At 50.6% G+C, this 25,449-nt stretch overlaps 1 protein-coding gene across 4 annotated transcripts; it reads right to left on the bottom strand.

The window, feature by feature from the left end:
• Positions 1–105: 105 nt before the first annotated feature.
• Positions 106–25,449, bottom strand: DUSP26 (dual specificity phosphatase 26). 4 transcript variants are annotated; one of them, XM_048047349.2, is made up of 5 exons: positions 25,396–25,449; positions 4,097–4,269; positions 1,890–2,162; positions 1,321–1,529; positions 106–884 (listed from the first exon to the last, which is right to left on the bottom strand). In XM_048047349.2, exons 3-5 carry the CDS (start codon positions 2,066–2,068, stop codon positions 685–687), a joined length of 588 nt encoding a protein of 195 aa, XP_047903306.1. In that variant the 5' UTR covers positions 2,069–2,162; positions 4,097–4,269; positions 25,396–25,449; the 3' UTR covers positions 106–684. The 4 variants fall into 4 exon arrangements, with proteins under 4 accessions (XP_047903306.1, XP_013049894.2, XP_066839426.1 ...); XM_013194440.3 differs by lacking the exon at positions 25,396–25,449 and adding an exon at positions 12,238–12,255; XM_066983325.1 differs by lacking the exons at positions 4,097–4,269; positions 25,396–25,449 and adding an exon at positions 12,238–12,350 and having other exon boundaries at positions 1,890–2,051.

The following is a 25,449-nucleotide window of genomic DNA, read 5'->3' as shown; positions in this document are numbered from 1 at the left end:
TTGGGCTCATCTCGGCCCAGAACACCCAGGGCAAGGCTTTTCCACCAACTCAGATCCCAGCCTAAACAAAAAGCCTGTCCCAAAGCACACAAGGGATGGCCAAACTTCTTCCTTAGCGCTGTCTTTATTTTCACAGGTTAACACTAGGCATGGGGGACATCCAAACACTACGACAAAAGGCCTGTTTGCCAGAGCCCACACACCAGAGCTAATTCACATTGCTACGCAGACCAAAAACAAATGGGAAACAAGACGAGGAACACACACAGCTTCAGTCTCCTGGGAGGGAGGGACGGGACCGGCTTGGCAAATGCATCTGCCACGTGGGAGAGCCAACCCTTGAAGGCTTCCTGGAGCCGAATCGGGTAGGGAGTAACCTGAAACGTGGGGCTGAGTCCCTCCAGAGGCATCTCTGAGCGAGCAGGCTGGGAAGGAGGCGATACGTTAGGCCTACCTAAGTGCCGAGATTGCAGGTTGAGGGCCTAGACTTTACCACTAGGAATAGCTCGCATGTCTGGGGACCCCCTCAGCTGAGGGGGGGGCCAGGGCCGGTTGCACAGGACCCATTAGCTGCCAAGCATCTGCACTGGGAGGAAAGGCCTACCCCTACCACGCAGAGGGCACCGGGGGCAGGTGGGCGCCGCACACACGCTGCTCCCACCGCACAACCCCGCTCGTCCTCCATCACGAACTCCTCTTCAGCCTCAGGGCATTGTCCAGGGCGACCAGCTGGCGCAAGAAGCCCCGGTTGGGGATGATACCGCGGTGGTCCTTCACCGTCTTTATGGCTTCTACAAGGGGCATGTGGTGGCGGATCATGAGGTAGGCGAGGACCAAGGTGGCCGACCTGCTCACCCCGACAGCACAGTGCACAAGGATCCTTCCTGGGGGCGAAACACAGGGGCTGTGTCACAGCAGACCGAATATCCCAATTAAAAAAAAAAAAAAGAGGACCCAACCATTTGTCATGGTGCATCCTGGCACTGCAGGTGTGCAGCCTCCAGGGTTAGATGTAGGGCCCCAAGTTTAATAGGGCTGTGATGCACTGAGGTCCTCCTCTTGGCAAAGGGTGTCAATGCATTACGATCTCCCAAAACAGTCTGAATAGGAACTAGTCATACTCTGAAATCTATGGGGCCAGTGCTCTAATCTTGCCCATCTCCTCTTTGGAGCAGGCAACCTAGAGTAGAAAATACCATACCAGTCTAGAAATATCCCTGTTTTCTAGCATGCTTAGCAATAGCACATTAATCCAGCTTTCCACCCACCAAAGGGAGCTTCTCCCCTCCCCGCTTCGTCCCACCAATCTTTACCACTGACCTTCATTCAGCGCCTGGTGGATGAAGTCAGCTGCAGGGTAGAAGTAGGGGCTCATGTCAAAGGAAGGAGAGTCGTGGGCCTCGATGCCCAGGTAGCGGATGCCCGTGCCCTCGTAGTACTCAGCGCCCCCCCTCCACTTGCTGTGCGAGGCGTTGAGGATGTGGGTGATGCGCAGGTGGGCCAGCTCGCGGCGGTTGGCTGCTATATCTCTGCAGGGAGGGAGGAACAGAGCAGAGATACGCAAGTTTAGAAAAGTTCAACATTAAAGAAGATTTCCCAAGGACGGTGTAAGGGCTGTCCTGGTCAAACATTTTCATCAGAGGGAAAGGAAAGATGCCAGACTCAGACTCCAGAATTTTAAGTCAATGTCACAGACTCCTTGGGCACGCCACCTCCACCCGCCCCCCCCAGCAGCTCTCCAATCTCTCAGCACAGCTGTGCTCACATCCTTCCTCCTCCTCCGACCCATCGTGTCCTCCTCTCCCTCACGTTTCCAGCTTTCCTCTCCCAGACCTCTGCATTTCAAATACCCCTCAGCCCCACAGTTCCTGTCCCCCTCCGATACGTACTGATCGCCCAGGTAGAGGCCTGGCCAGACCTCATCGGCGTGGTTGCAGGCTGTCTTCCCCGTGTACAGCAGCCTTTCCAGCTCGAAGACGCTGAGGATGGGGTGGTTGTTGCGCTCCTCCCGCGAGCCTCGGCTCGGCGACCTGGTGCCGTTCCTGGAGAACCTGGACAGGAAAGCCATGGGAGCTGCCGAGACCCACAAGGCATACCTGTGGGTTCGTGAAGGCCGGAGGGGGGCCGGGAGGTCTCTTCTGCTGCTGCTGCCACCCACGGTCCTGTTACAGAAGCAGAGGAGGTGCCGTTAGAAGAGCCGGGGACCTCTCGCTCCAGCCCTTTTGTAGAAATGCTGGCCCGAAGCTGCCAAGCCTGACCTTCCTGGCGAGAGGGCTGTGTCGAGCCAGCTTCCCAGCGGCTCCCGCTGTGAGACACGCTCACCTGCGCTCCCTTCCAAGAAGCAATGCTGCCGGGGAGCAGCTTACGGTGCCAGGGCTGGGGAGGGAAGCTGGAGAGGCAGCCAGATTGCTGAGTCTCCACGGGCTGAGGTTTTGCTCCAGCCCCATGAGTTGGGTTGAGGCCATATTGGCAAGAGGTGCTCTGTACAGGACCACCTTCCTTCTGAGCTGGCTCGGGGGCTTTGCCTGCCAGCGGGACGATGCCAGCTCGCGAACTGACGCTGCCAACCTGTGATCAGAAGCAGTGAAAGGCGGCCAGCTCTGGGCAAGCCACCAGGATCGGGGAGGAAAAACCCCAAACAGGTGGAGGATTCCATATGGCACCACGCAGGGTCTGGCTGGGGCCCAGACTCCTGCGGACCAGGCACAAAAGCCTGCGGGGAGGGAGAGGCAGCGTTAACCCCTCCAAGCACAGCAGTCCTGCTGCTGCATTTGAACACCCAGGACAGGTTTGGGGTGGGAAAGAGTTAATTTCAGGGGATGCGAAAGCCCATTTTGCAGAGCCCATCCTCTGGGACACGGCTCTGCTCTCAGCCCTTTAGATGATGCCGATACTTGTCAGGAAACCTCCCTGGCCAGCCTCGGAGCAGTGACAGTCCCTGCGGCCAGGCGGTAGGCAGAGCCCCCTGGTTTTGCTCCCTTGCTGCCCCACTGGCTTGCAGAGCCCCCCGACACGAGGAGATCGTTTCCCTTCCTGCCCTGGAGGGGCTGGGAGGTGTCCAAAACGCATCCCACCGCAGCCACCCAGTGCTGGCACCCTTGGGCCGGCCGGGCTGGCTCAGCTCAGCCTGCCTGCTCTGACATCTCGCCCAAGGCACCGGCCAGCAGCCAACGGCGCAGAAGGAAGAAGCCTCCGGCCATTTCCTGGCAATGCACGGAGGAGGAAAACATTGCAAGGGCATGAGGCAGCTCGGGGGGAGACCAGAGACGCTGCACGTCTCCCTCTCTCCCCTGTTCTGCGGGGGGAGCAGCTCAGACCCTGCCTGGCACCCTGGGGTGCTGCCCAGGCTGCTCGCCCCCAGCACAGAGCACGGGCCACCTCCCCTGCCTGACGAATTTTGGACTCCTTCTCGCTGGGCATTCCGACTTGGCAAAGCCCACCTTGTCCAGGCGGCATTTGGCACGGCTGCGTGCCGGGCCCTTAAACCTTGGGTGACCTTGGCTGCAGCACAGCCACGCGCCACCAGCCCCGGGCAGCATTAGGGAACAAGCAGCAGAGGGGTCTGAAAAACCACCACACCCCCAGTACGAGGCTGTAAAGAGCCAGACAGACCCTCGTATTGCTACAGCTGGCTGGTAAAACAGCAGCCCGCACCGATCACGGGATGTAGCTCATGAAACCTCAGGCCCAAAGCTGGCCTCCAGCATCCCCCCCCCCCAGCACACCACCACGCCAGCCCCCCCAGGTGCTGCAGGGGAAGAGAAACTGCCCCCGTCCATGTCCTCCGAACAGACCCCCCAGCGCTCCTGGCACCCCAACCCCTCCCAAGCACCACCTGCGGCCCCCCTGCAGGTGCCAAGCCCGGGGTGGGGAGCCGGCTCCCCACTCTCCCAAGCAGGCTCCTGGCTGTCCCCGGAGCCCCTCTGGCAGCCGTGCAGTGCTCAGAGGGAGGGGAGAACCAGCCAGAGGCTGCCTGGGCGCAGAGCGAGCTCCGAAGAGGCATCGCCGAGCGAGCACAGGCTGCTCAGCCCCGCACGCTCACGGAGACAGACAGACAGACACGGGGAGGAAGGAGACGCCCCCCCCCGTACTCTACCTTTGCGAGGGCTGAGGCTTCCCTGCTCAGAGCGAGGGTGGCAGGCAGATCCAGTCGGCCATGTCTTCCTGCTGCTGCCGCCGCCGCTGTAGAAAGGCTGATGTATGAACATCTATTTTAAGCCATGACATGTCCAGAGGCAGGTTTGTTTATATCATGCTGTGCATGGATGGCTAAGGGAGGAACGAGGGAGACGGGCACAGAGTCAGAGATCGCATGCAGGCATGCACAGGCACACACGCAGATGCCCATTACTATGCAGACGAAAACAGCGGCAACAACAACACACCAAAATACCGCTGCCAGCTTTGCTTTCACTCCTCCTCCAGCAAACCAAGAGCCACAGGCATGCAGAGAAGGAGAGAAGAAAAAGCTGATAAAGTGGTGCTGATGACATGGTTACCTACAGTGTAACTCTGTCGCTGTCTCTAGAGGATGCTCTTTCATTTCTTTTTTATAATTGACCCTGTCCAAACCCCTCGCTTAGGGTCAGTTTGGCAGAGCCAGGGCTTGGTGACATTTTCTTCGTTTGCTAAGAAAATAAGCCTGGGGGTGGAGATATGTGGTATCTATTTACAAATTCATGGCAAAGTCAGGGAATACCTTTTTTTTCCCCTGGAAAAAAAATCAAAAAATGGAAGCTTTTTGTTTTGACATTTTCTAAATGACACCATTCATTTCAGAAGCGCTGCAATATTTCGCTTAAGCATTTTCCAGGCAGAATATTCTCCATCCCCTTAGAAGTGCTGGCGTTCAATTTAAAAGTTTGACTCAAATCAGAAAGTAGGAGTGTGGTGGGAAAAACAACCTGAGGAAGAGTCGAAACACGCTGTTCCAGGCCAAACAACACATCCTAAGGTTTATGGTGTTCCCTGCCTCCCTCTTATTCAATTAAACAGGAACATTTTCTGTTTTGTTTTCAGCTGAACTTGTAATCGTCTCAGGATGCAACCTCAGAAGCTTTGGGCACGAACTCAGCATCACCAGCAACCTGTCCTGTCCCGTATACTGGGTACGGACGTGGGGAGGTTTAGCTGGGCATTTCCACAGCCAGCACGGACTGCGCAGGTCCTGGGAGCGCAGCCTCAGAGGGGCTCATGACTTTGGGCACATCACAGACCCGGGCGTTTTTTCCCCATGGTGCTAAATGAAAGGACAGTGTTAGGGCAGTGCAGTGAGCTGACAGCATGGGCAGGCTTGTAAGGGCTTTGGACACACCTGGAGGACTGATCTCAGCCTTCACCATGAAGTTTTGGAATCCACAACAGCCCAGAAGCTGGAGGATGTGCTTGGGGAAGGCATTTGGGATATACCCTGCACTTTTCCCAAACATTAACTCCTGGCTGCTGTAGGAGCAGGGTACCAGACATGAGGGACTCGGTCTGTTCCAGTCCTTTTGCACCTTCTGAAATATTCACCCAGTGCTAACAAGGCCCAGGAGAGCCCCGCACACAAGGCGAACAGACCTGTGAGAGCGGCAGGTCCAGGCAGCCCCCACGCCCCTCCTGCCCACCCCACTCACCCGATCCTCAGGGAACCCAGGCTGCAGCTGCCTCCGTCCCAAACGCCCCCTACACCCAGTGGCTGTGCCGCACGAGCACCCCAGGGGGACTGGCTCCACGTCCCTTAACCACACACACCAAGGAATTGCAGTCCCAGTAGTCTGAAAAACACGCTTCTACACAGAAGTGCCTACAACCCTCATCACAAAAGGTTAAATCTGAGTAAGAAGAAAACCAACACGAAATAAAATTAGACGGATAAATGTTTTGGCAGAGAGTTGCCCGCAGGGAACTTACTGGCCATTTAAACAGAGGGTTAGTAGTTGGTATGTTTTTACTCCAATAATAATACTGGAATTGCTTTGTAAAGCAGCCAGAAGTCCCCAGCAAAGCCAGTGACTGCTTCTTAGATAATGAAATCTCAGACGCTTTGGAATGCCTGGGCAGCTGCAGCAAGGAAAAGTGTCAGCAATCTGTCTTTTCGTAAGGGAAGTTTCTCAGACACACAACTGACCTCCCTGACTCGCCTCCTCTCCTTGTTTTCCATAAACATCGGTGTTGTAGCAGAGACTGACTCGCTCCTTGCTCCCTGATAGCATTTCTCAGCTCAGTGTGTCCCTTCCGAAGCACCTGTCCTTGGAGGCAGGAGGCGACCCGAAGCACTGCAACGGGTCCGCAGGCTCGGAGGGGGGCACAAACACCGCTGGGGGGTTGAAACCTCTCTCCCACCAGCGGTGACTCTCAAAGCTGCTCCCTCAGGAAGTATCCAGCTGCAGGACCAGCCCCAAAGACGTCCTGCAACCCCGCTCTCCTCTGAGCTTTATCACCCCGTGATGCTGAGCCCCCTGACTGAGCAGGGCCATTGGTCCTGGGCAGCTAAAGCACAGCAGTGGGCACCCAGGAGAGGTAAGGGCCAGCTCTCCCCAGCCACAGGCACCACCACAGACTGCCATAGAGCTGGACAGTTTAAGGATAGCACCAGCATGGATTTCCCACATCCCCTAGCCGGCAGACTTGCTTGCTGTGGGGTGCTGCTGTTACTACAGGGGTGGGATGCTGGCACAGGCAGCCACCTCGTCCCCGTGTCTCAGCTAGCGTCAAAAACTGCTGCGTGCAGCAGGCCTGCAGCAGCGAGGACAGAGCAGCTGTTTTCAGCTCCATTAGGAGGGGAATCGGCTCCCAGCAGAACAAGCAGGGCACCCGCTGCCCCCAGCTGTCCCCTTCTCACCAAGCCGGAGCTCGGAGCAGGGAGGAATCGGGGTTGGGGTTCTGCAAAACCCGCAAGCGAGCTACAATAAAGGGCAGCTTGGAAAAGTTCACAGCTCCAACCACTGGAGGCTGCTCTGGTTATACATAAATCACCACCACACGCATTGTCAAACATGGAAAACTCAGCCCAAGGAAATAAAGGGCAGGGGTTAGAGAGTTTCAGAGCTGCTATTTCCTGGCTTTATACTCCACATGCATGCAAATTCACCACGGTCTTTGCAGCTCTATTTTAAAGATCAGAGATCAATCACTTCACGCACTAAATGCTGCGTGTCCAAAAGCCACCTGGAAGGCAGAGGAGCCAGAGTTTATTATACTCAATCATAAACAGAAAGAATATGTATTTCATCCAACGCGTGCCATTTGATAGACCCGCTGCAGAGGAGGGTGGCAGACGGAGGGAGCACAGAGGGCAGAGAGAGCTGCAGAATAACCACAGAAAATTAAGCCTCTTCACAGTAATGGTCAGGGTAGGAAGGTGGCGTTATTGAAAGGGGTCCTGCAGGATGGCAGAGCTGCATTACAGCAACATACTGAATTTGGACAAATGTGATTCACCTGGCACTGAAATGGCCCTGGAGGGACTGCGTGCTCAGCTCAGGACCAGCGACTACCAACTGCGGGAGGTCAATCCACCATGCTCTTCCCTAGCTGCATGGATGCAGCACTGCAAAGGTGGGGGCTGCTGCAGGCCGCCTCAAAAAAATCGCCGAAAATTTATCCACAAAAGGCTTCTAAGGTCACGTGGCCAGTCCATCCAAAGTAGTACCAACTCTCGATCAAAGCAATAAAGTAATAACCTTCACTCTCTTCTTGCCTGCATTTAGGGCAGGGATAAAGGTTTCTTTTGGGGCTCCAGCAGTCTGGAAGCAAATTGCGAAGCTCGAGGTTACAGCCTTCCCAGGGGCTCTCCCCAGCCTCCCCAGTCTCAGAACCTTTTGGACACCATTTGAGCACTGTAAACTCCTCTCCCAGCCCTGAAACAGACGTCTGCTTCCCTGTAAGAAACGTGATCAAAGGCAATAAACCCTTGCAACGGAGGATGTGCAGGTAACACAACTCCTCGGTGCCCATTCCGGCAGCGCCAGCGAGAACAGGAGTTAAAGCCTCGTCACTCGGCTGTATCGATTCACTGCTGGAGGGGGCCACTTGAGTTCTGGCAACACTGAGATATTTTCCATTAAAAGAAAGAAAAAGGAAGAGAAAAAAAAAAAGGAAGAGGAAATAACAGCACCAGACTCATTGTCCGACAGCTGTAAAACCTGCAGAGCCTCAATTTGCGAGGAAGCAGCGCTTGTCCAGAGGGAGAGAGACAGCTGCTGGCTTTGTTGCAAACTTGCAGTGTTTATGATTACTTAGCAGGGAGACTCTGAATTGCTCGTGGACGCATTTTGCCTGTCATCCGCTGTCTTGTTAATGTCAGAAGCAGCCTGGGATAGATTTGAGTTGCTATAGCATACAGAGGGAAAAAAATCAGTAAGAAAAAAACAGCCGAAAAGCCCAGCAAGTTGCTGGCAAAGTCTGCTGTGAAATCCTGATGCTTTCTGTCTAACTGCTCACTTCAGCTTGTCACATCTTGTTAGGAGAGCAGGCTAGGGCACAGTCCAAACCTTCTTAAAGCTGGTGGGAGGTTTGCTGTTGACCTGATCCTCGTTGTGTTTAAATGCTCGGAAGGATGTCAGATGGGAAAGAACTACCCACAGCTGAGACAGCCACGATCCCCATTAGCAAAGAGCCTGAGCTGTTCGCGCTTTCTAAAGGCTAATCTTTCAAGATGAAGGTCACATCTATCTTGCATAGCAAAGAGATCTTCAAAATAGAGCCAATCGGCACTGGAAACCTGCACCTCGAAGGCGCTGGGCTGGGAGCAGAGCACGGTGGGCTGGGACGGCCGCGCTCCGTAACCAACATCACCTCTGCACCGCGTGCCTCGAGCTGTGCGCTCCCGGAGCTGCAGACCTGACTGCGCCACCTCTGCCTCCAGGAGCTCCAATCTTGCTCTTGCAAATCCCGAAGCCTTTGGGAGATCTGCTCTGGAGAAAAAAAAGGAATTATATCTGCATCGGGGTAGAAGCTGGGGGCAGGTCCCTGGCAAATTCACGCTGACTTCAGGGAGGCCAGGACCCGTCTGTGATTATTTCCCCCCTTCGGTGTTCTTGGAGCAAGAACTAATCGCTGTGAGCACGACATGCGGCAGCGGTGCCTTTTTGAGGTCTGCAGCTACTGTTAACACAATGAGTTTCTATTCACTGTGTCTGTGGCACTAAGCACCCCAACAGCCCAGCGACGATTTCTAAAGCAGGGAGAAGAGCTTAGGAGCTCAAACAGAAAGTCAGCGAGAGTTGGGTGCCTAATTCCTTTCAATCTTCTTTTTAATTCCTAGCCTTAGGGCTTTGAGGAAGTGGCTGGTTTGATTTGATGAAGAAAAAAAGCTGTTCCATTAACAGGTCTGATGTTGGAGAGGTTTCTTTCAGCCTGTGATGAATCCCAGCACCCGTTAGCAGGCCACACTCGCTGCTAGATCATATTTTCCCTTCAGTGACATTACGTCTCAAACAGGCTTTCACTGTAATAACATTTGCAGTAATGAAATCACCCGGCTGTACGGTCTTCTTTTAACAGCACAAATATCTGAGCTGGCGACAAAGGGAGATTTAAATGTCACACAGACCGTGCTGTATGTGTCCATCAGAAGATAAGGTTTCTCTTTGTCGATGAACGGAGATGCAACGGCGGCTGCTGGGCGTTGGGAGCACAAAGGCTCACCGCAGCTCTGAATAGGGAATGAGGAGGCTCGGGGAGCGGGACGAGCTAATACAGAGAGCTTTCCAAATCCCATGCTGGCTATAGGGCTCCAGAAGATGTACCAATGACACGGCACTGAATTTGCAAATGAAAGGATTTAAAATCAGCTCCTCTCTTGCCTCCCGAGTTCGGGCTTTGCTCTAACAGTAGCTGGCGGTACAGGACTGGGAAGCGAGGGAGGGAAGAGCTCTGAGCTGGGGAAGAACAGCCCCAGCGGCGGTGTTCCACTCTGGAAAGCTTGCAGAAGCCTCACCCAAGTTACCATGCGGGATGCCGCTGTAGCCCAAGAGAGCTTCATACCCACCCAGGAACTTCAGCTCATTGTCAAATGAAAAACATCAGCTGGGGGGGGGGGTGAAAAATACGTTGGGTCAATCCAAAATGAACATTTGAAATTAACAAACTGCAAAAAAATGTTTTGTCACTTCTTAATTGTTTTCTTGGAACAAACACAGGCACAACGGGTCTCCCCAGTAAACGGAAATTCTTATTTTCATTGCATGCACTCAAGACGACTTGGGCCTGATTTGCTTCAGCTGATTAGACAACGAACTGATGTTTCAAATTAGATTATCAGAAGTAGTCTTCCTTTTGAAAACGTTGCTGCTTGATTTTGTAGTATGGAAATCCTTTCCTGCCTATCCCCAGGAAAGCTCTCGTGTGATTGATTTCCTCCAATAGAAGTGCTAAAAATTCCCAGTTCCATCAATGCCAGTTGTAAAACTCCCAACAACTAAAGACAGGATTTTACCAGCACACTTAGTTGTGCCTCAGGGTTGTTGTTTTTTTTCTTAAAAAAATGAGAAACTGCTCTGTCAATGACTTGAAGGGTTACATTAGAAACCATTACATTTTGCTGCTGGCTCTTATGGTAACATGACTTGTACCTCCAGCTCGGCTTTCCATCTGCTACCAGCAGAGACAGTAATGTTACAGTCAACACAGAAAGTACTCGTGTTTCAAGGAGAGGAGAGTAATAATGAAAGAAGAAAAACATTAGAGACGATGATTTAGCCCGAGAAAGGGCAGATCACATCAACCGATATGCCACGTAGCACGGCTATGAAAGGAATAACATTTCCTCGGCAGGAATGTTTGGTGCAGTGGGAAGAGGGACCAATTTCCCACCTCTGTCTTTAGCAGAAATGTTAATTTTAGCAAAAGAAGTAAAGGTCGTGAAGGACAAAAGATTGTGAGGCAGCAAAAAAAAACAAACCTCCTCCTCTCCCCTCCCCAAAGACGTGACAGTCTGAGCTGCTTTGCCTAGTGCAAACAGGCAGCAAAGAACATTTTAGCTTTAATAATTCTAATTATTCCACAGTATTGTGAAACAAATTAGAAATCCAAATGAAATCAGCGTCCCATGGCACTAGGAAACGTACGGTCACAGAATGCAGGTATCTAAATCTATCCTGAGTTCTGTCTTGCTTAGACAAGACAGAAAATAAAGGAAAATATGCTTAGAAACAGGAGAGAAAATTAAAGCACATATTTCTGCACACTGACTGCTGCAAAGTCATGCAGGGAGCTGAAGGAAAATCAGCCCTGAAACTGAGCCTCCTGCACACCACTCCTATGCCAGAGCTTTCCTTTTCCAGTTTTTTCTCTGATTTTTCCCTGTTTTTTTTCCCCTCTGCCTTTCTCCTGGGGGATACGCAGCTGTGATCCCTGGGCCTGGTGCTTCCACAGCTCTGGGTCCCTCAGGAGCAGGGTGCCTCGGGAGCTGGGAAGCGCCAAGGGATCAGGCACTTAACAGGCCGTGAAATCCCCGAGGATTTGATGCAGCCGGAATATGAAGCCCTGACGCTCCCCCAAGGGCATTTGCGGTGCTCCCCCGGAGTCCCTGCCCCATGGGAAGGAGCTGACTGTAGGCAGGGAAAAAACTTACTTTTATTTACAGTAAGGGAGCAGGAAACCCTCAGCTCCCATCCTAAGGCACAGCTTTAACCCTGGGCTCGGCATTCAGAGATCCGGAGGTCTTTAACAGTTGTTCATGAGGCAGGTGAGCAGGAAGACAATTTACACGGCCACATATGAGAACTAAGGACCAAAAATAGTCCTTCTCGTGCAGGCAGCTATTTATCAGCATCCTCATCCACCATGCTGAAGCATGAAAGGCCAAATAAATGACCCAGCTCCTGGCCGCCTATATTCCTGCATGCTCACAGGAAGGCAAATACCTTGAAAGAACTTGGCTGAGCCTGGGAGCAGAGGGCAGAGCCTGACCCCATAAAGTGCCGGGATGAATAGGATATGACAGCAGGTAAACAAGCGTGGCCAGGTGAAGCCGTCCTGGCGAGGGCAGTCAGCACTGCGCAGTGCCTCCTGCCTGGTTTATGCTACCCAGGGGCAGGGGGTGCAACAAAGCTCTTCCTCCACCTCCACAACGTGCTTTGCACTAACAACAGTGCTAACCTGGCCACAGCAGGCTGTTATCTCTCCACACAGACCTGGTGCTCGAGCAAAAAACACTCCCCTCCATTTTTCTCAGAGGAACAACACAGAGCAGAATTGGGGGCATCTGCTTGACCGTGGCCATGCTGCTCTGCCAAGGGGTGCTTTTACCTGCTGCCATCCAGCCCTCCCTTCGCAGCCAGTCCTGGAGCTACAACAGAAATCCCAAGAGCAGCCATTAATGCAGGACCTGCCTTTATCTTCTCCATGCACCTGGCAGGCACTGATGGAAATATCCTCACAGCTGAGGCCGGTGGTGCTGTAGCAAGGAAGGACGAGCCACCTGCAGCAGGTGTTCAAATGAATGCCCACGGGAAAGAGGGCTAACAGCAAGCGCTGCCATCCCCGTTATTAAAATACAGAGATCATGCCACTGAGCCACTACGGGAAAAATCCACAAAGATCACTTGCAGGGTCCTAAGTCTTGCCAGATGACTCACAAAGGGAAACTATCTCACTTCTGAGCCGCTGCCTAAAGGACCCCTGCTCTGCTAAATTGCCTTTCCTGCATATGCCCAAATAGCAGCCTGGAGATATGTTGATTGCACTCTGTTAGATAGTCCCCGTGTGCTTTGGGCAGCACCAGTCGAGCATTGCAAAGCCGATCTATCTTCATGTTTCTTGCTTTCAGTGATTTACGATGGCACACGGAAGCTGGAGGCAGAGCAGGAAATTAAAGCAGATTTCCCGGTGTGACCCCCGCCTTTGAATCCCTCTGCGCCTCACCAGCGGGTTTTTGCAAACTCACAGGAGCAAAGCTCCGTCTGCACGGCTCTGTGGCATGATACCGTGTGCCTGACAGGGAGACCAGCTCGGTATCAAAGGGCCTGGCTGCGTATGTATGACAAGGGGCTCCTGTGCAGTACATGTGGGCGGTGGGACACGGTGCCCGCCCCGCAGAATTTCAGCCTAAGTAGCCAGGAGAGAGCAGGAACGGAGCACTTCTGTTTGAAGGGAACTGAGGCATGAAGAGAACAAGTGATTTACACCATTCATGTACGGAATATGACAGGAATTGGGAAGAAAGGAAGCTCTCTGAAGCCAGAGCCCTCACCTACCAGGATGTCCCGGGCAGTCTCCTGGGCCCCTGGCTGCAAGCGCCCGCCCGGCAGCACCGGGGGCCTGCCAGCAGCTCCCCTGCTCTCTCGAACAGGGTTTAAGATGTACGGCTTTGCATCCCGCAGCCCCTGCCTTGGCTTTACTGCTGTCACACGCTGACAGATACTTTATGAGCCCAGGGACCCAACTCCTTCTGTTCACTTCAGAAACACTTTGCTGAGCAAACGGAGGCGAGGGGTGAGCGGAGCCGGTGCGCCTCCCAGGCAAGGCCGGGCTCTTTGGGGTTGAGTCTTTTGTTCTTTTCCCTCATTGCCTCCGCTGGCTTTGGCGATCTTTCTTCATAAGTTTCCCAAAAGTGACAAGGGCAATTTATTATGTGCGCGCAAGGCCTTGGGAATCTCCTGGAGACATATCATTCCTGCTATTATCCTCCTCACACGAGGAGCCGTTGTTCTTGTCAAGCTCGCTCGCTTCCTCCCTTGCAAAGAGAAGAAAGGATGCCGGGGATTTTTCATTAATCATTTTTACGCCCAGAGCTGCAGCTCCCGTCTGCATTCTGATCACTTCTGATCTCTGCCACCATTTTTCACGGGAGCACTTATGAGGATTGTTTTATGCTGCTGATTCGAAGTGCGTTAATGACCAACCATTCAGTGTCCAGAGCAAAGCCTTAAATTTAACGTACACTCCGGTGGGGAAAATCTATTACGGCTATACATTTTCGTTCTTGCTGCTCTTCTTCAAGGAAGGTGCCAGTTGCAAAGAGTCGGGGAGAGAGGGGGAAAGCTCACAGAAGGAGTTTGGTTTATGGCAAAAAGGAAGGAGAAGCGAGCGGAGGTTTCTGCACCTGAGCTAGGGCTTGGGACTGCCGTGGTTGAAAATTGGAAGATCTAGCCAAGGAATGGCCAAGCTGGAAGGGAGAATATTGCCAAAACAGAATTATTTCAGCTGATGGGAGCTCAGCATGCCCTAATTTCTAGTCTGTGAGGTAAAGCTGCTCCTGACAGCGTGCCAGGGTCTCCAAGCAGACGGCTTTTTTTGGGATGGCACCGAGCACCGGGTGCTCCATCTCAACCACGGCCTCTTCACACAGACCTCTCGGAGTAACAGCGAGGTTACGCACGGCTGAGGCTGAGCTCGTTTGATCCTGCCCAGGCTCTGATTTCCTCACCTCCCCGGGCATTCCCAGTTTCCAACAACCACGCTGATGAGCGCAGTAGGTGATTATTAATAATGACAAAAACGTGTAACTTCTTCTGTCACGTCAGCTCCAAGTCCTTCCAAAAGGCAGCAGGACCAAGCAGCAGTCTCCCATTTCCTCTCTAGAGAGTGGCAAAATATGCTCTATCTAAAAATAACAGTAAAACTGGACCTTGAATACGTCCCTTCCTCACGCTGTGCCTCTGGGCTCCTCCCGGTGACTGTCTCCTGTGCTAATTTTGTGCTGTCTCTCTGCAGCAGGGCAGCAGAGCCTGATCCTGGCACCTGGAATCAGTGCCCCCTCCTCGGCGTGCAAGTACCGGCACCTCCGGCCACGCAGAATTCATCTCAAATGTAATCTTGTCTTTTTACACAAGGGTCAGGAACCGGCTCCTATTCTGTGTGTGAATGAGTGAATACACAGTGCATTGTAATTCTGACCCTCTGACATCTTGTTTTAATACAAAAAGCATAAAACATAGGAGCCAGAGATTGGAAAAGACCTTCTGGACCATGAAGTTCAGCTCTCTGAGATAAGATCTCATTCATACCCTATCACGTTTTCTCTTGAAACTGTTAGGCTTCCTCTGCCACTGCCCTTAGTTCAGGATCAGCCTTTTCAACGCGGAAAAATCTCCCAAATTTTGAGCATAGGTTTACTCACAGTGAGGTTGCTCTTGTACTAACAATGTCCTTTAGCTGAAATAGTAACCCCAGTACTAACAATAATAATAGTTAATTACAAGCCCAGAGGGGCTGTTGCTGGAACCAAAAATAACCATGGTAATAGCCCAATGCATTCAAGCTGGGGGATAGCAATAAATAACCTCTCGGATCCATCAGCAGTAAAATGGCACGTCCATGTCAGAGTCCAGGAGGGAGGAGATGCTGCAACGAGTGCAAGTGGCGAGGCAGGCTCCTAGGGCGCCGCTCCGAGCGGGTGCGATCGGACAAAGAAAAATGCGAGGAGGGAAGAAAAGAAACCTTATTCCCCTGTGTGGAGCAATTTACAGACAGCTGCTCGGTCCCCTGGGACCAGGCAGAGGGGGAGAGAGAGAAAGATGTTCTTGCTGCCTTTCAGGCTAGACCTACATCAAACTCGTTAATGTCAATAGGAGGGAAATTGAACTGAGCTTTGTTGTAACCCTAATGAATCCTTTGCCAGTTACAGTAAATTTATTCTTTTGATTTCCCTTTCTCCCCCCATCTTGTTTCATGTGGGCTTTTTTTCCCCCCCTTTATTTAATGTTCCTTTTCTGGCAGCTTCTTCTTTTTATTTCTCTCCAATTTAAAACACAGTTAAAAAGCTGTGGTTGATTCCAATTAAACACCCCCTTTGGGATTACTAAAACACACACACACACACACACAAAGACCCCCTTCTTTGATTGTTTCCATGGCAACGTATTTAAATATCTCATTCACGGTGTCCAAGTGAAGAGCTGAAGGATTTGGAGAAGCTTTCTTTTTCTGCTCCCTCACCTCCCTCCTCCCCAAATTACTCATGCTATAGCGGTAATCGGTGTGATACACACGCTGCACTCGCCAGGCTTTGGCCGGAATGCAGAATGGATCTGGAACCCGTGGATATGCTCCTGGAATCCCAGAGGAGGAGGAGAACTGGGCCAATATTATGGCTGACAGCAATGCAGAGCTATTGTAATTACTCAGGAACTGGGAATGATAGGAAAGTATCGTCAGCAACCAGACGGGCCAAATTCTGCCATTCCCTACACCAGCAGACAGCACAGTAACTCTGCTGGGACGCACGGGGCTGTGCTGGCTGGGAGGGGGTTAAGAAAGAAGCGGAAAGGGGCTGGTCTTGGATGATGCAGGTACCTGAAACCACCAAAAACAGCGAGAATCTGAAGGAGACAGTTGGGCCCGCAAGCACAGGTCTGGGGGGGTAAAGGAAGTTTTCCGCTCCTCTTCAGCACAGAGGTTTTAGCACTGCATGCAGACCCTTACTGAGAACAGTAACCCAGCCTCCAAAGAGCCTCAGTCTGTGAAATCCCTGTGCTGAGCGCTCCAGCGCAGGCCCACCAGAGTCGATTCAGAAATGTCCATCAGTGCCAGAAGTTCACTTTCTCTGCCCACAAAATTCTTACAGAACGCAGAACTATAGTGGCTTTTCTGCTTGAATTTTTTCCGTGTTTTGTCATATTTCTGTAGGAAGAGCTTCAATTTTCCTTTCCTCTGTTGGCTCATCAATCTATGCTCTATGCTGCTCGCTCTGTTCTCCTGCAGGGCACACACCCCAAGGCCTACAACTCGCACACGGGGCTGAGCTGGGACCCCAGGATGTTCACTCCGTGCAGAGAGGTTTGCCTGTGAGTGGTCTGTCTACCAAGGCGTCAGAAGGCTGGGCAGACTGCAGCTGGCACGCTTTAAGCCACTGACAACTCCCAGCTTCTTCACAATGGGAAGCAAAGCATGGAGTCTTCTGTGGCTGTGAGCAGGGCCGTGTACTCCTGGGGCGACTGCAGCCACTTGTGAGTTCACGTAATGACATATTAAAGCGGGTAATAATGTGTGTCTACGTTAGGATATGTACCACTTATGTATAGCAGGCCTTGTGGACACACCTGCCCCACCTCCAGGACTGCTCGGTGAGGGGAGGGCCTAGGCCCTACCTCTCAGGAGCCCATGTGCTCCTAGCCATGACTTGTACGTGCCACGTACCATGATTTGTACGTGCCGTAGAGCCATGCACACACGTGTAGTGCTGGATGTGCAGTCTGCCCACAGACCTGGGCACAAGCAATCGATAAACCTCCCCTCAGCCGCAATCACGCGCAGGCTGGGAGGCGCCCGCAGCGCCTGCTGTGCCCTTGACATTTTCCCCCTTCCTTCCCGGCTGAGGAAGCTAACTCCAGTGCGAACGGGTTGCTTTGCAGCTGTTAAATATTAGTTCTGCTTTAACAAAGGGGGTATTTTATCATTAAGTGTTCTGTCTCCAAGGAGGGAAAAGGCCCAAAAGCAGAACTGCACAAGCCAAATCATTGTTGCGGTAATGAGAGGAGGACTCCTACAAGGCGCTCATTTCACCTGCTGTTCTTTTCCCTTTCTGCTGCTTTGTGTTCACTCCCTTCTCGACTCCAAGAAACACGGCTTCTGGCTGAGTTTTCAACACCCACACAATTGGCCAAATTTAGGGAAGGGAAATTTCTAACGCAGAGGTGCTGTTTTGTGTGTGGCCAGTACAATCCCTGCTTGCTTTTGAGCATTTCGCACAGAAGATACGGCCTCTGTCTGTCGCTTATGAACTGTTTTTCTTTTGGAAACAAATAGCAGACATAAACACATAGTTTTCTTTACAGAAGAAAATTAGCCAGCCCCTTTGGTTTGCTCGTGCTTACTGGCATTCTTTGCAGCTCCAGGCCTGTGTTGCTTAACCAGCGAGGGGTTAAAAAGCAGTGTGGGCTCTGAGGGTGCCTCCAAAGAGCAGGGAAGGGAATAACCAAGTTAACAGAGGTGTGGTCTGCTTGTTAAAAGAACTCGGTATCCAGCACGAGCTCTTTGAGTGACCCGGCCTCATATTTTGGTCCCTTAATGGGAGCAAAACAGCTCTGGAGATCTCTCCCTCCTGGGTTCCTTCCAAGTCTCGCTGAAGTCAATGCACCAGAGCCAGGACCATAACATCTTAATTTTGATTTTTCTTAAAAAGGGAGAGAGGGAATGACAAAAGCTTGAAAACGTGAAGCAAGAGCAACTAGAAAAAATCAGAAATCAGAAGATGTATTATAGCATTGCTAAACCTGTGACTTTTTTTTTTTTTTTAAAAAAAAGATTAAAATATTTCTGGGTGACGCTCATAATTTCTCAATGCTTGGTAGAGACCATAGGAACTTGCGAAATAGTTCACATTTGTAAATATTTCATTCCTATGACTAAAACTCATGTGATTTAAGTGCACATTGCTCCATGTTCTAGTACAAGGACTGAATAATAAACGGCCATGTTAGAAACTACCTGGCTAGAAAACAACAAAAAAACCTCACTGTGCATTATCTGACTATGACAAGTGAGATGCTGGTGGGAGAGAGAAGGAAGACTGGTGGCTCACTGTAGATTTACTCAGGGAACTCTGCAAAGACAGGCATTTTCTGCAACTTTCTCCTTCGCTTGTTTTATTCCATTTCTGGGCTGTCATTTCAGCAACATCTTTAACAAATGAAAACCCTCTGTGGAGTCAATAGTAATTATAGGAATTTATCACAATTGCCAATCAAGGTGTGTTGGAAAGACTCATCTTTCTATTTTAAATTAGCTTTCACAGCACACAGACCACAAGTTATCTTTAGGAAATCAATTGCAGAAAAATGACAGCTTTTGTGGTGTTATGTGACCTCACCAGCCATCACACAGCATAATTTCCCCCCTCAGGCACTTGTGTGGCCTCATACAGCTGTTTTCTAGGATAAAAGAGGACAAAAACCCTCAACACAAAGCCTGAAATACTTCTCTCTGCACCTGAAGATAGGGAGGATATTGAACAAAATGCAGGCTCAGCTTAGACATTTTTGTAAATGAATTTGAGGAGAGAAGGCCCTGGCCGTATTTACAGCTTGGTCTGGTTTGCTGCTCCAAACCACACTGGCACAAATTCTGCCTTCAGCTGTGCTGATGCAGCTCCCATTTTAAATGGAGATCAAGCAGACACACCTGAAGGCAAAATTCAACTGTGCGTGTAGCTGCAAACACTTCCTCCGAGATAATTAATGCACATTTGTCAGGAGTTCCTTCTCTGCTGATAATGCTGCCGTGAGGAAGATCCTCTGCTGATATATATCAGCCTGAGATCCGACTCGGTAGGAGAGGACAGGTTAAGTAATTCAAACCAATAAGAGGCCGATGATTTCATTCTGCTGATAAAGTCTATATTCCTGTATCAACTAGAGTTATTCTGCCACCCACATACTCCTATTTCTAGGTTTTGGCCAAGCACATGTGTCAGGGACTATACGAACCACAGACTGACACACTTGAGAAATTAAATTAGACCATAAAACTGCCCAGGGATTGCTGACTCCTTCCCTTGACCTAGCTGTGCATCTGGAAACGATTTATTACTTGAGTTTTACATCTGAACATGACCCTTTGTCTGAAGAAGAACCCTGTCCTGCATTTGCTTATGCAGACGTGCAGTGAGAGCGGGACCACCTGTAGGGTAACAGTACAAAAAACCAACAGAGCCACAGCAGACTGTTCCCTGATCCTGTCCTACGTTTCCATTCGAGACGAATTTCTGCTGCAATCCACTGACTTCACTGGCTTTCAGCAAGATCTGCTGTTTTTAAAGGAGCTCAGCTATCTGGCTGCCATCGATTCCAACAGCTGTTAGCACCTCAACAAATCTTAAAATTCTAAGCCTCGGTGATTTTTACACTGGCATAGCTTGGTAACCTCCAGTAGGGCTTTTTCTGTTCTGCATTGCCGTGGGTAAGCTAAGGAGAGTCATCACAGGTTAACTGTAGGAGCTCGGTCAGCTCTGGCATAGTTTAGCCCATGGGGTGATGCCTCCATCCCCAGCACTGCTCCTTCACCTCCTCCCGTTTCCTGCCGCCGCCCGCTCCTCTCTTGCACAACACTCATGCTTCTGTTTCTACTGACTGGCTTTTGTCTGATTCTGACACCTACCCTGGAAGGGGAGTGATTAATTAACAGGGCTCATCATTTTACAGGAGCTACATAAGCAAGTATCTTACCTTGCATCTTAAGCGCTTTCAGAGTGCTGTTCATCCTTCCAAGGCACCTAAGTGACAGCTGTTTAAAAATCATATGGATGCCTGGCAGCTCAAAGAGACCGCGCTCTGTCAGCTATTGTGTTAACAGAAGTCTGTGCACTTAACAATTTACCTTTCCCTGGCACAATACGGAGCCTGTCATTTGTGGGGGAGTAGTGGAGCTGCGAACACACTGGGTGATATGAGAAAATAACTTGGGCTCCAGCCCTGCTGACAAAACTTCCTCAAGGTTAAGAAAGACAGAAAGACGGAGAAAGAGAGAAAGAGAGAGAGAGAGAGAGAAAAAGAAATAGAGAAATAGAGAAATAGAGAAATAGAGAAAGAAAGAGAAAAAGAAAGAAAGAAAGAAAGAAAGAAAGAAAGAAAGAAAGAAAGAAAGAAAGAAAGAAAGAGAGAGAAAGAAAGAAAGAAAGACAATGAAAGCAAGCAGTTGATATATAATGGCTTAAGGATCAGGGAAAACACAGGGTGAAAAATAAAATGGAATTTGTGGAAAAAATCATTCCAATCCACACTTGTCTGTTCCAGAGGATGAGCCACATCAGCCCTCATAAACTGTCACAACTGATGGAGTGATTTAAAATTGCAGTGGAGAAGTACAAAAGGAATTTAAAGAGCTGTGAATAATTACTGTTGTGGGTGGCTGCGGGCTGTGCGAGCAGTGACTTGCAGATGAAGCAAGCTCTGCGCTGCTGCTAGCACTGTAGCTGCCAGTGAGGTTTCCTCTTCCCCCATCTGGAAGGGCAACTGCAGACAGTGACAGTCCTGGAAAAAATCTTAACAGGGACGATGTGCAGCACACAGAAATAACATTCCTTTTATTTACACCCATGCGAATGGGGATTCGCTCCAGTGAGCTTGTGCATTCGTGCTAGTAAGTAAATCTGGCATCAATTTTGCACAGATGTGATCTTATGGGTAAAACCAAGATGCTGGGGGTCTTTGGTTGCTGGCCCTACCCCAGAAACACTAAATGAGGCACTGAGAGGCACAGCCAAACTACCAGCTCGGTGGGGGACACACATCACATACTATTCAGGGGCGTAACATCGAGTACCAGCATTGCCTGCTAGGGATGATTTATGCAAGAACCGCAGCTACTTCCCTTCGCTGACTGTAGGGGCAGTCCCACTGACGATCTGTCTCAAACCTTTACATAATCCGAATGCTGTTCCTATTAAATCCCAGTATATATCGAAGCCCGGATAAAGGACTAATTTCAAGCACAGCTCCATTCACTTCTCCTGTGGCCAGGCACCAGGGTGCCCGCAGCAGGGGGTCACACACCCGCACTGCCCTCCTGGGCAGCCCCGCAGCCTGTTTGCTCCCTCCTCTTTTAAGCCCCAAAACTCGTGCCTCACAGTCGCTCACAGTGGATGGATAAGACCTAGTACTGTCGGTCTTATTCTCAGCTGGGGGCTGTAAACGCTGCCATACCATAAATACTACTACAAACCTTGATGGTTTCTTCAAAGCCACAGCAGTACAGAGCATCCAGAGGTCAGCAGCACAAAATTATGGCCTCTGCTGGGCAATTTCTTTCTTGGTTAATGAGGTATAAAGCAAACAAGTACTTTTAAAAGGGGCCTGATAGTCAAAGGAGCTTCACAGCAGCAAACATCTGGAGGAAGAACACCGACCTGCAATGTTGCCTTGAGCTCGCTTTGGTCCACAAACCAGCTCCCCAGGCCCCAGCTCCTCCCAGCGTCTGCACTCCCTGCCTGCAACCTGTGGGGTTGTAGCTCTTCCTAATTAAAGTTAGCAAAGCCACGATGTCCTTTAAGTACAAAATTTCAAGTTCAGCAGCGTGGAGGTGGGGACAGGCAGGTAATATATCTCTGGAGATGAAGAGGACTCCACGTTTCTGAGGAAGGAGGGGAGTATCCACAGGACGTGAAATTAAAAAGCCAGAACAGAAGAGGCCATCATTTAAATCCACCTGTTCCAGTTCTGCAAGGTGCTTCTTAGCTCCCGCTAAATATGCTGAGAGGGGCTGAGAGATAAATGGGGCAAGCTCAGCCTTTATCAGCACTCTTGCATCTCTAAATCTCCGCAATCCTTCCATTGCTGTAATTGTTTACTGGGTTCCCAGGCTTAGGGAGGCATTTCCCGCGTTAAAAATATGCTTTCCCTTCTTCCTCCAGACTGTCTCTTTTTTTGGTCAATACCCACTGGGGAAGAAAGTTTTCCCTGCAGACAGATTACATTTCCTCACCCTAAAATACCTACACGTGAACAGAAAGAGGGAGGGTAAGAGGAGGAGGCTGTATGGGGGCTGCTGGGCACACCGGGGTCTGATCCTCCCCGATCCCAGCCCCAGGAGAGGCGCCGCGACAGAGCTGCTCTCGTCCCAGCACCAAGGCCTGGTCCATGCTCAGCATCTGCAGAGCTGAGCAAACCAGCAGAACACAGCACGCTCCTCCTCCTAGCTACTCCTGCTATCCAAACGTGATTCCTCCATCTTCTAAGTAATGAAAAGGTCTCCAGTGCTAGAAGAGCACAAATAGAAGTTGTTCCACTCCCCCAAGCATCTGCTTCATGTGCTGGCTTTCTCGGCTCGCTTTAAATGACTATCTCCCGCACTTTGTTAATTACGTGATTACAGCATCCATTGACAATGGGAAAATTAAAACTCCATGCTGCCTTTCAGACAACACTTTATTACTCTGCAAAAGAGGCCGAATGCAATTTAGCAAAGCGCCGTGCTGAACAACCGGAATTGTTCTCTTCCACAGGCTTCCTCCTCCACTCCCACTGTTCCCCCAGGGACAGCAGTGTTTGCAGAGGCTTAATAAAGCAGGAAAGAGAGCAGGTGTGAAAGGAAACATCAATTACCATTAGCCCTGACAATGCTGGACGATCCCACCCATGGAGAAGGAGCAATGACAGTCAATTCTGTATTTCTTTCCTTCTATGCAGATAATTGAGTGCTTTGCTTTCTCGGAAGGGTGAAGCTGGTTAGGAGCCAGGGATGGAGGCGAGGAAGGGGTTACCATCGCTAATATCTGTGCTCGGGTGCGATGCTAGGCCTGGATTGAGTTCATATTCCCACACACAATGCCTCCCCGGAAGATTTTGCAACCTAAACAGACAGGAGAACCAATGGTCCTGCCCGCACAGTTCTCGTTAGCGATGAGGAATTAATGGTCACACACACAGCGGTGCAGGAGAACAGGTCTTTTACAGCACCAAAGGCTAAAACCTTCAGAGGAACCGAGCTCCTGACAGCTTCTGATGATGGCCCAGGTTCTCCCGAGTCCAGGATCCCCTACAAACCTTGGGCAGGGCAGGATGCTGGGTTCCTGGTGACCTTGGGACGTGAGGTTCTTGGGGACCTCCCCGCAGGGGTTGTTTGGCAGCCTGGCCCTGGGCAACCTCCTCAGTCTTCAGCTCCGTTTCCTGATGGTCATCGTCTTCCCCCGACTTGGCCACTTGTTTGCAGCAAATTTCACAGGTTCTTCGATAGCTAATAGGAGGTATTTATTTCCATTCCTTGGGTGCTTCAGTTTTAAGTATAGCAATAATTCAATGTATCTCATTTGGGGGGAATGAAAGATTACCCTTATTTTCAGCTCATTTTTTTGTGTTTTATTTCTCTCTCTCCCTTTTTTATTGAGCTCTGAACATTAATAATCAGCCCTCATTAACTCAGTTAATTCTTCAAATCCTCATATTCTTCATGCCCAGCACTATAAAGCCAAAGAGGAGACTAATGAAAGCTGAAGAGATGGTTAGAGTTATTAAAAATCAATTTTTTTTTTTATTTGGTAACCCTGGGGTGTTAATATTCTCATCTCACATCTTCTCAGTGTCATTCCTCCCAGAGGAACTCTGAGCTTTGTGGATTTGCAAGGCACAGGAGGGCCTCTGCCAAGTCTGCAGGAGCCCTTTGGTTTTGAGGTGTTAAGGTCCCACCTAAGTCACCTTCCAGGGCTTCTCCTGGGGGACTGCCGATGTCTCTGGAGTGCAGGAAGGGAAAAAAGGGCTTTGCAGCGCTGAAGACCGTAGCACATTGCTGTCCATCCTCCTTACAGGGCTTTTCACTGCATTTAGCACAGGGGAAGGGCAGGGAGAGGCTCCGCCGCCACGGCCAGCTCTGGCACAGGCAGAGGCAGCCAGGGCTCCTGCCTCTCATTTCAGGAGATCAGCGGTAATGGAAAATGCAGAACATTAAACACCAGAGTGATTGCACTGCGGAGGAGGACTGGCAAATAGATTTGTCCCAATGCAAGGGTGTGAAAAAGGGGTCACAAAGCTGAGTTTACTTCAGGATTTAGAAGTGAGAGAAATGTTTTTTGGGTTTTGCAACAATTCATTCCCGTCTTGTTTTCGATATGACTTCATTCCCCGAGCGTGCCTTTCCTTTTGGCAGCATCTTTAATTTATGAATGCATATGCGTGCCCTTTGGTCACCTGTCCTAATAACTTATCCTTCCCATTTCTTTTATTGGGGTGAGTCCAAGCGTCCCCCTCCAAATCCTGCTCATTAAAACACAGGGGAGGAAGACCAGCAGAGAGGCTCCCAGTTGCCTTTGTAGGGGAGGACAGCGCAGAGCTGGTTTAGGGGAGAGGGAAGAAAAAGGGGTCTGGAAAGCGGGCCACGAACAGCAGGTCTCCAGCTGGTGATCTGTATGGCATCCGCAGAGGCACGCTGCCTGCTCAAGCCCTGCTCATTATCATCGTGCCGAGCCGAGGAGCCATGGCAACCACGGCGATCTCCCTCCCTCCTCTTTCGGTGATGCTCTTTTAGTTCCTGAGCCCCTTCTCTGCCGAACGGGTGCTGATCTCGTTAGCTAAGGTGGAGAAACACCTTTTTTTCCAGCACCTTCCCCTAACATCTAGCTGGAACAGCCCTAGAAAAGCAGCCTTCTGGAGGGGGTGAGCCATCAGCTCTCCGTCCCGATTCCATGGGACAAAAGACCAAGGGTACGGGACGGCCGTGCCCGCTGAGCTCTGCTCCTGCCAGACACCCTCGATGCCTCCCATGTCAGATTTCACCGACCAGGGCGGCTCTCGAGGGGATTTCTATTGTGTATGCTGGCCAGGTTCATGCGGGATTCACTTTTAAATCTCCTTTTCAAACAGATAATTAAAACATAATGTTGTTTACATTACAGATGGAGCTGAGAGAAAAATAATAATAGTAATAATAATCGTAATAAACACTACTTTGCCACTCAGGGGAGTTTGTCAAATGGCTCTTAGAGAGGCTTGGCACACTTTAATGAGTTTAAAGAAGAGGATTTACACTGAACAAACTTACTCAATTGTTCACACGTGACCGGTGAGGTGAAGAAGCAGTCAGGAGCGTGCAACT

The sequence above is a fragment of the Anser cygnoides genome, chromosome 26 (assembly GCF_040182565.1).
Source record: "Anser cygnoides isolate HZ-2024a breed goose chromosome 26, Taihu_goose_T2T_genome, whole genome shotgun sequence".
Classification (NCBI taxonomy): Eukaryota; Metazoa; Chordata; class Aves; order Anseriformes; family Anatidae; genus Anser; species Anser cygnoides.
Note: the sequence above shows the minus strand (reverse complement) of the source record. Positions and strands in the feature narration are given on the sequence as shown.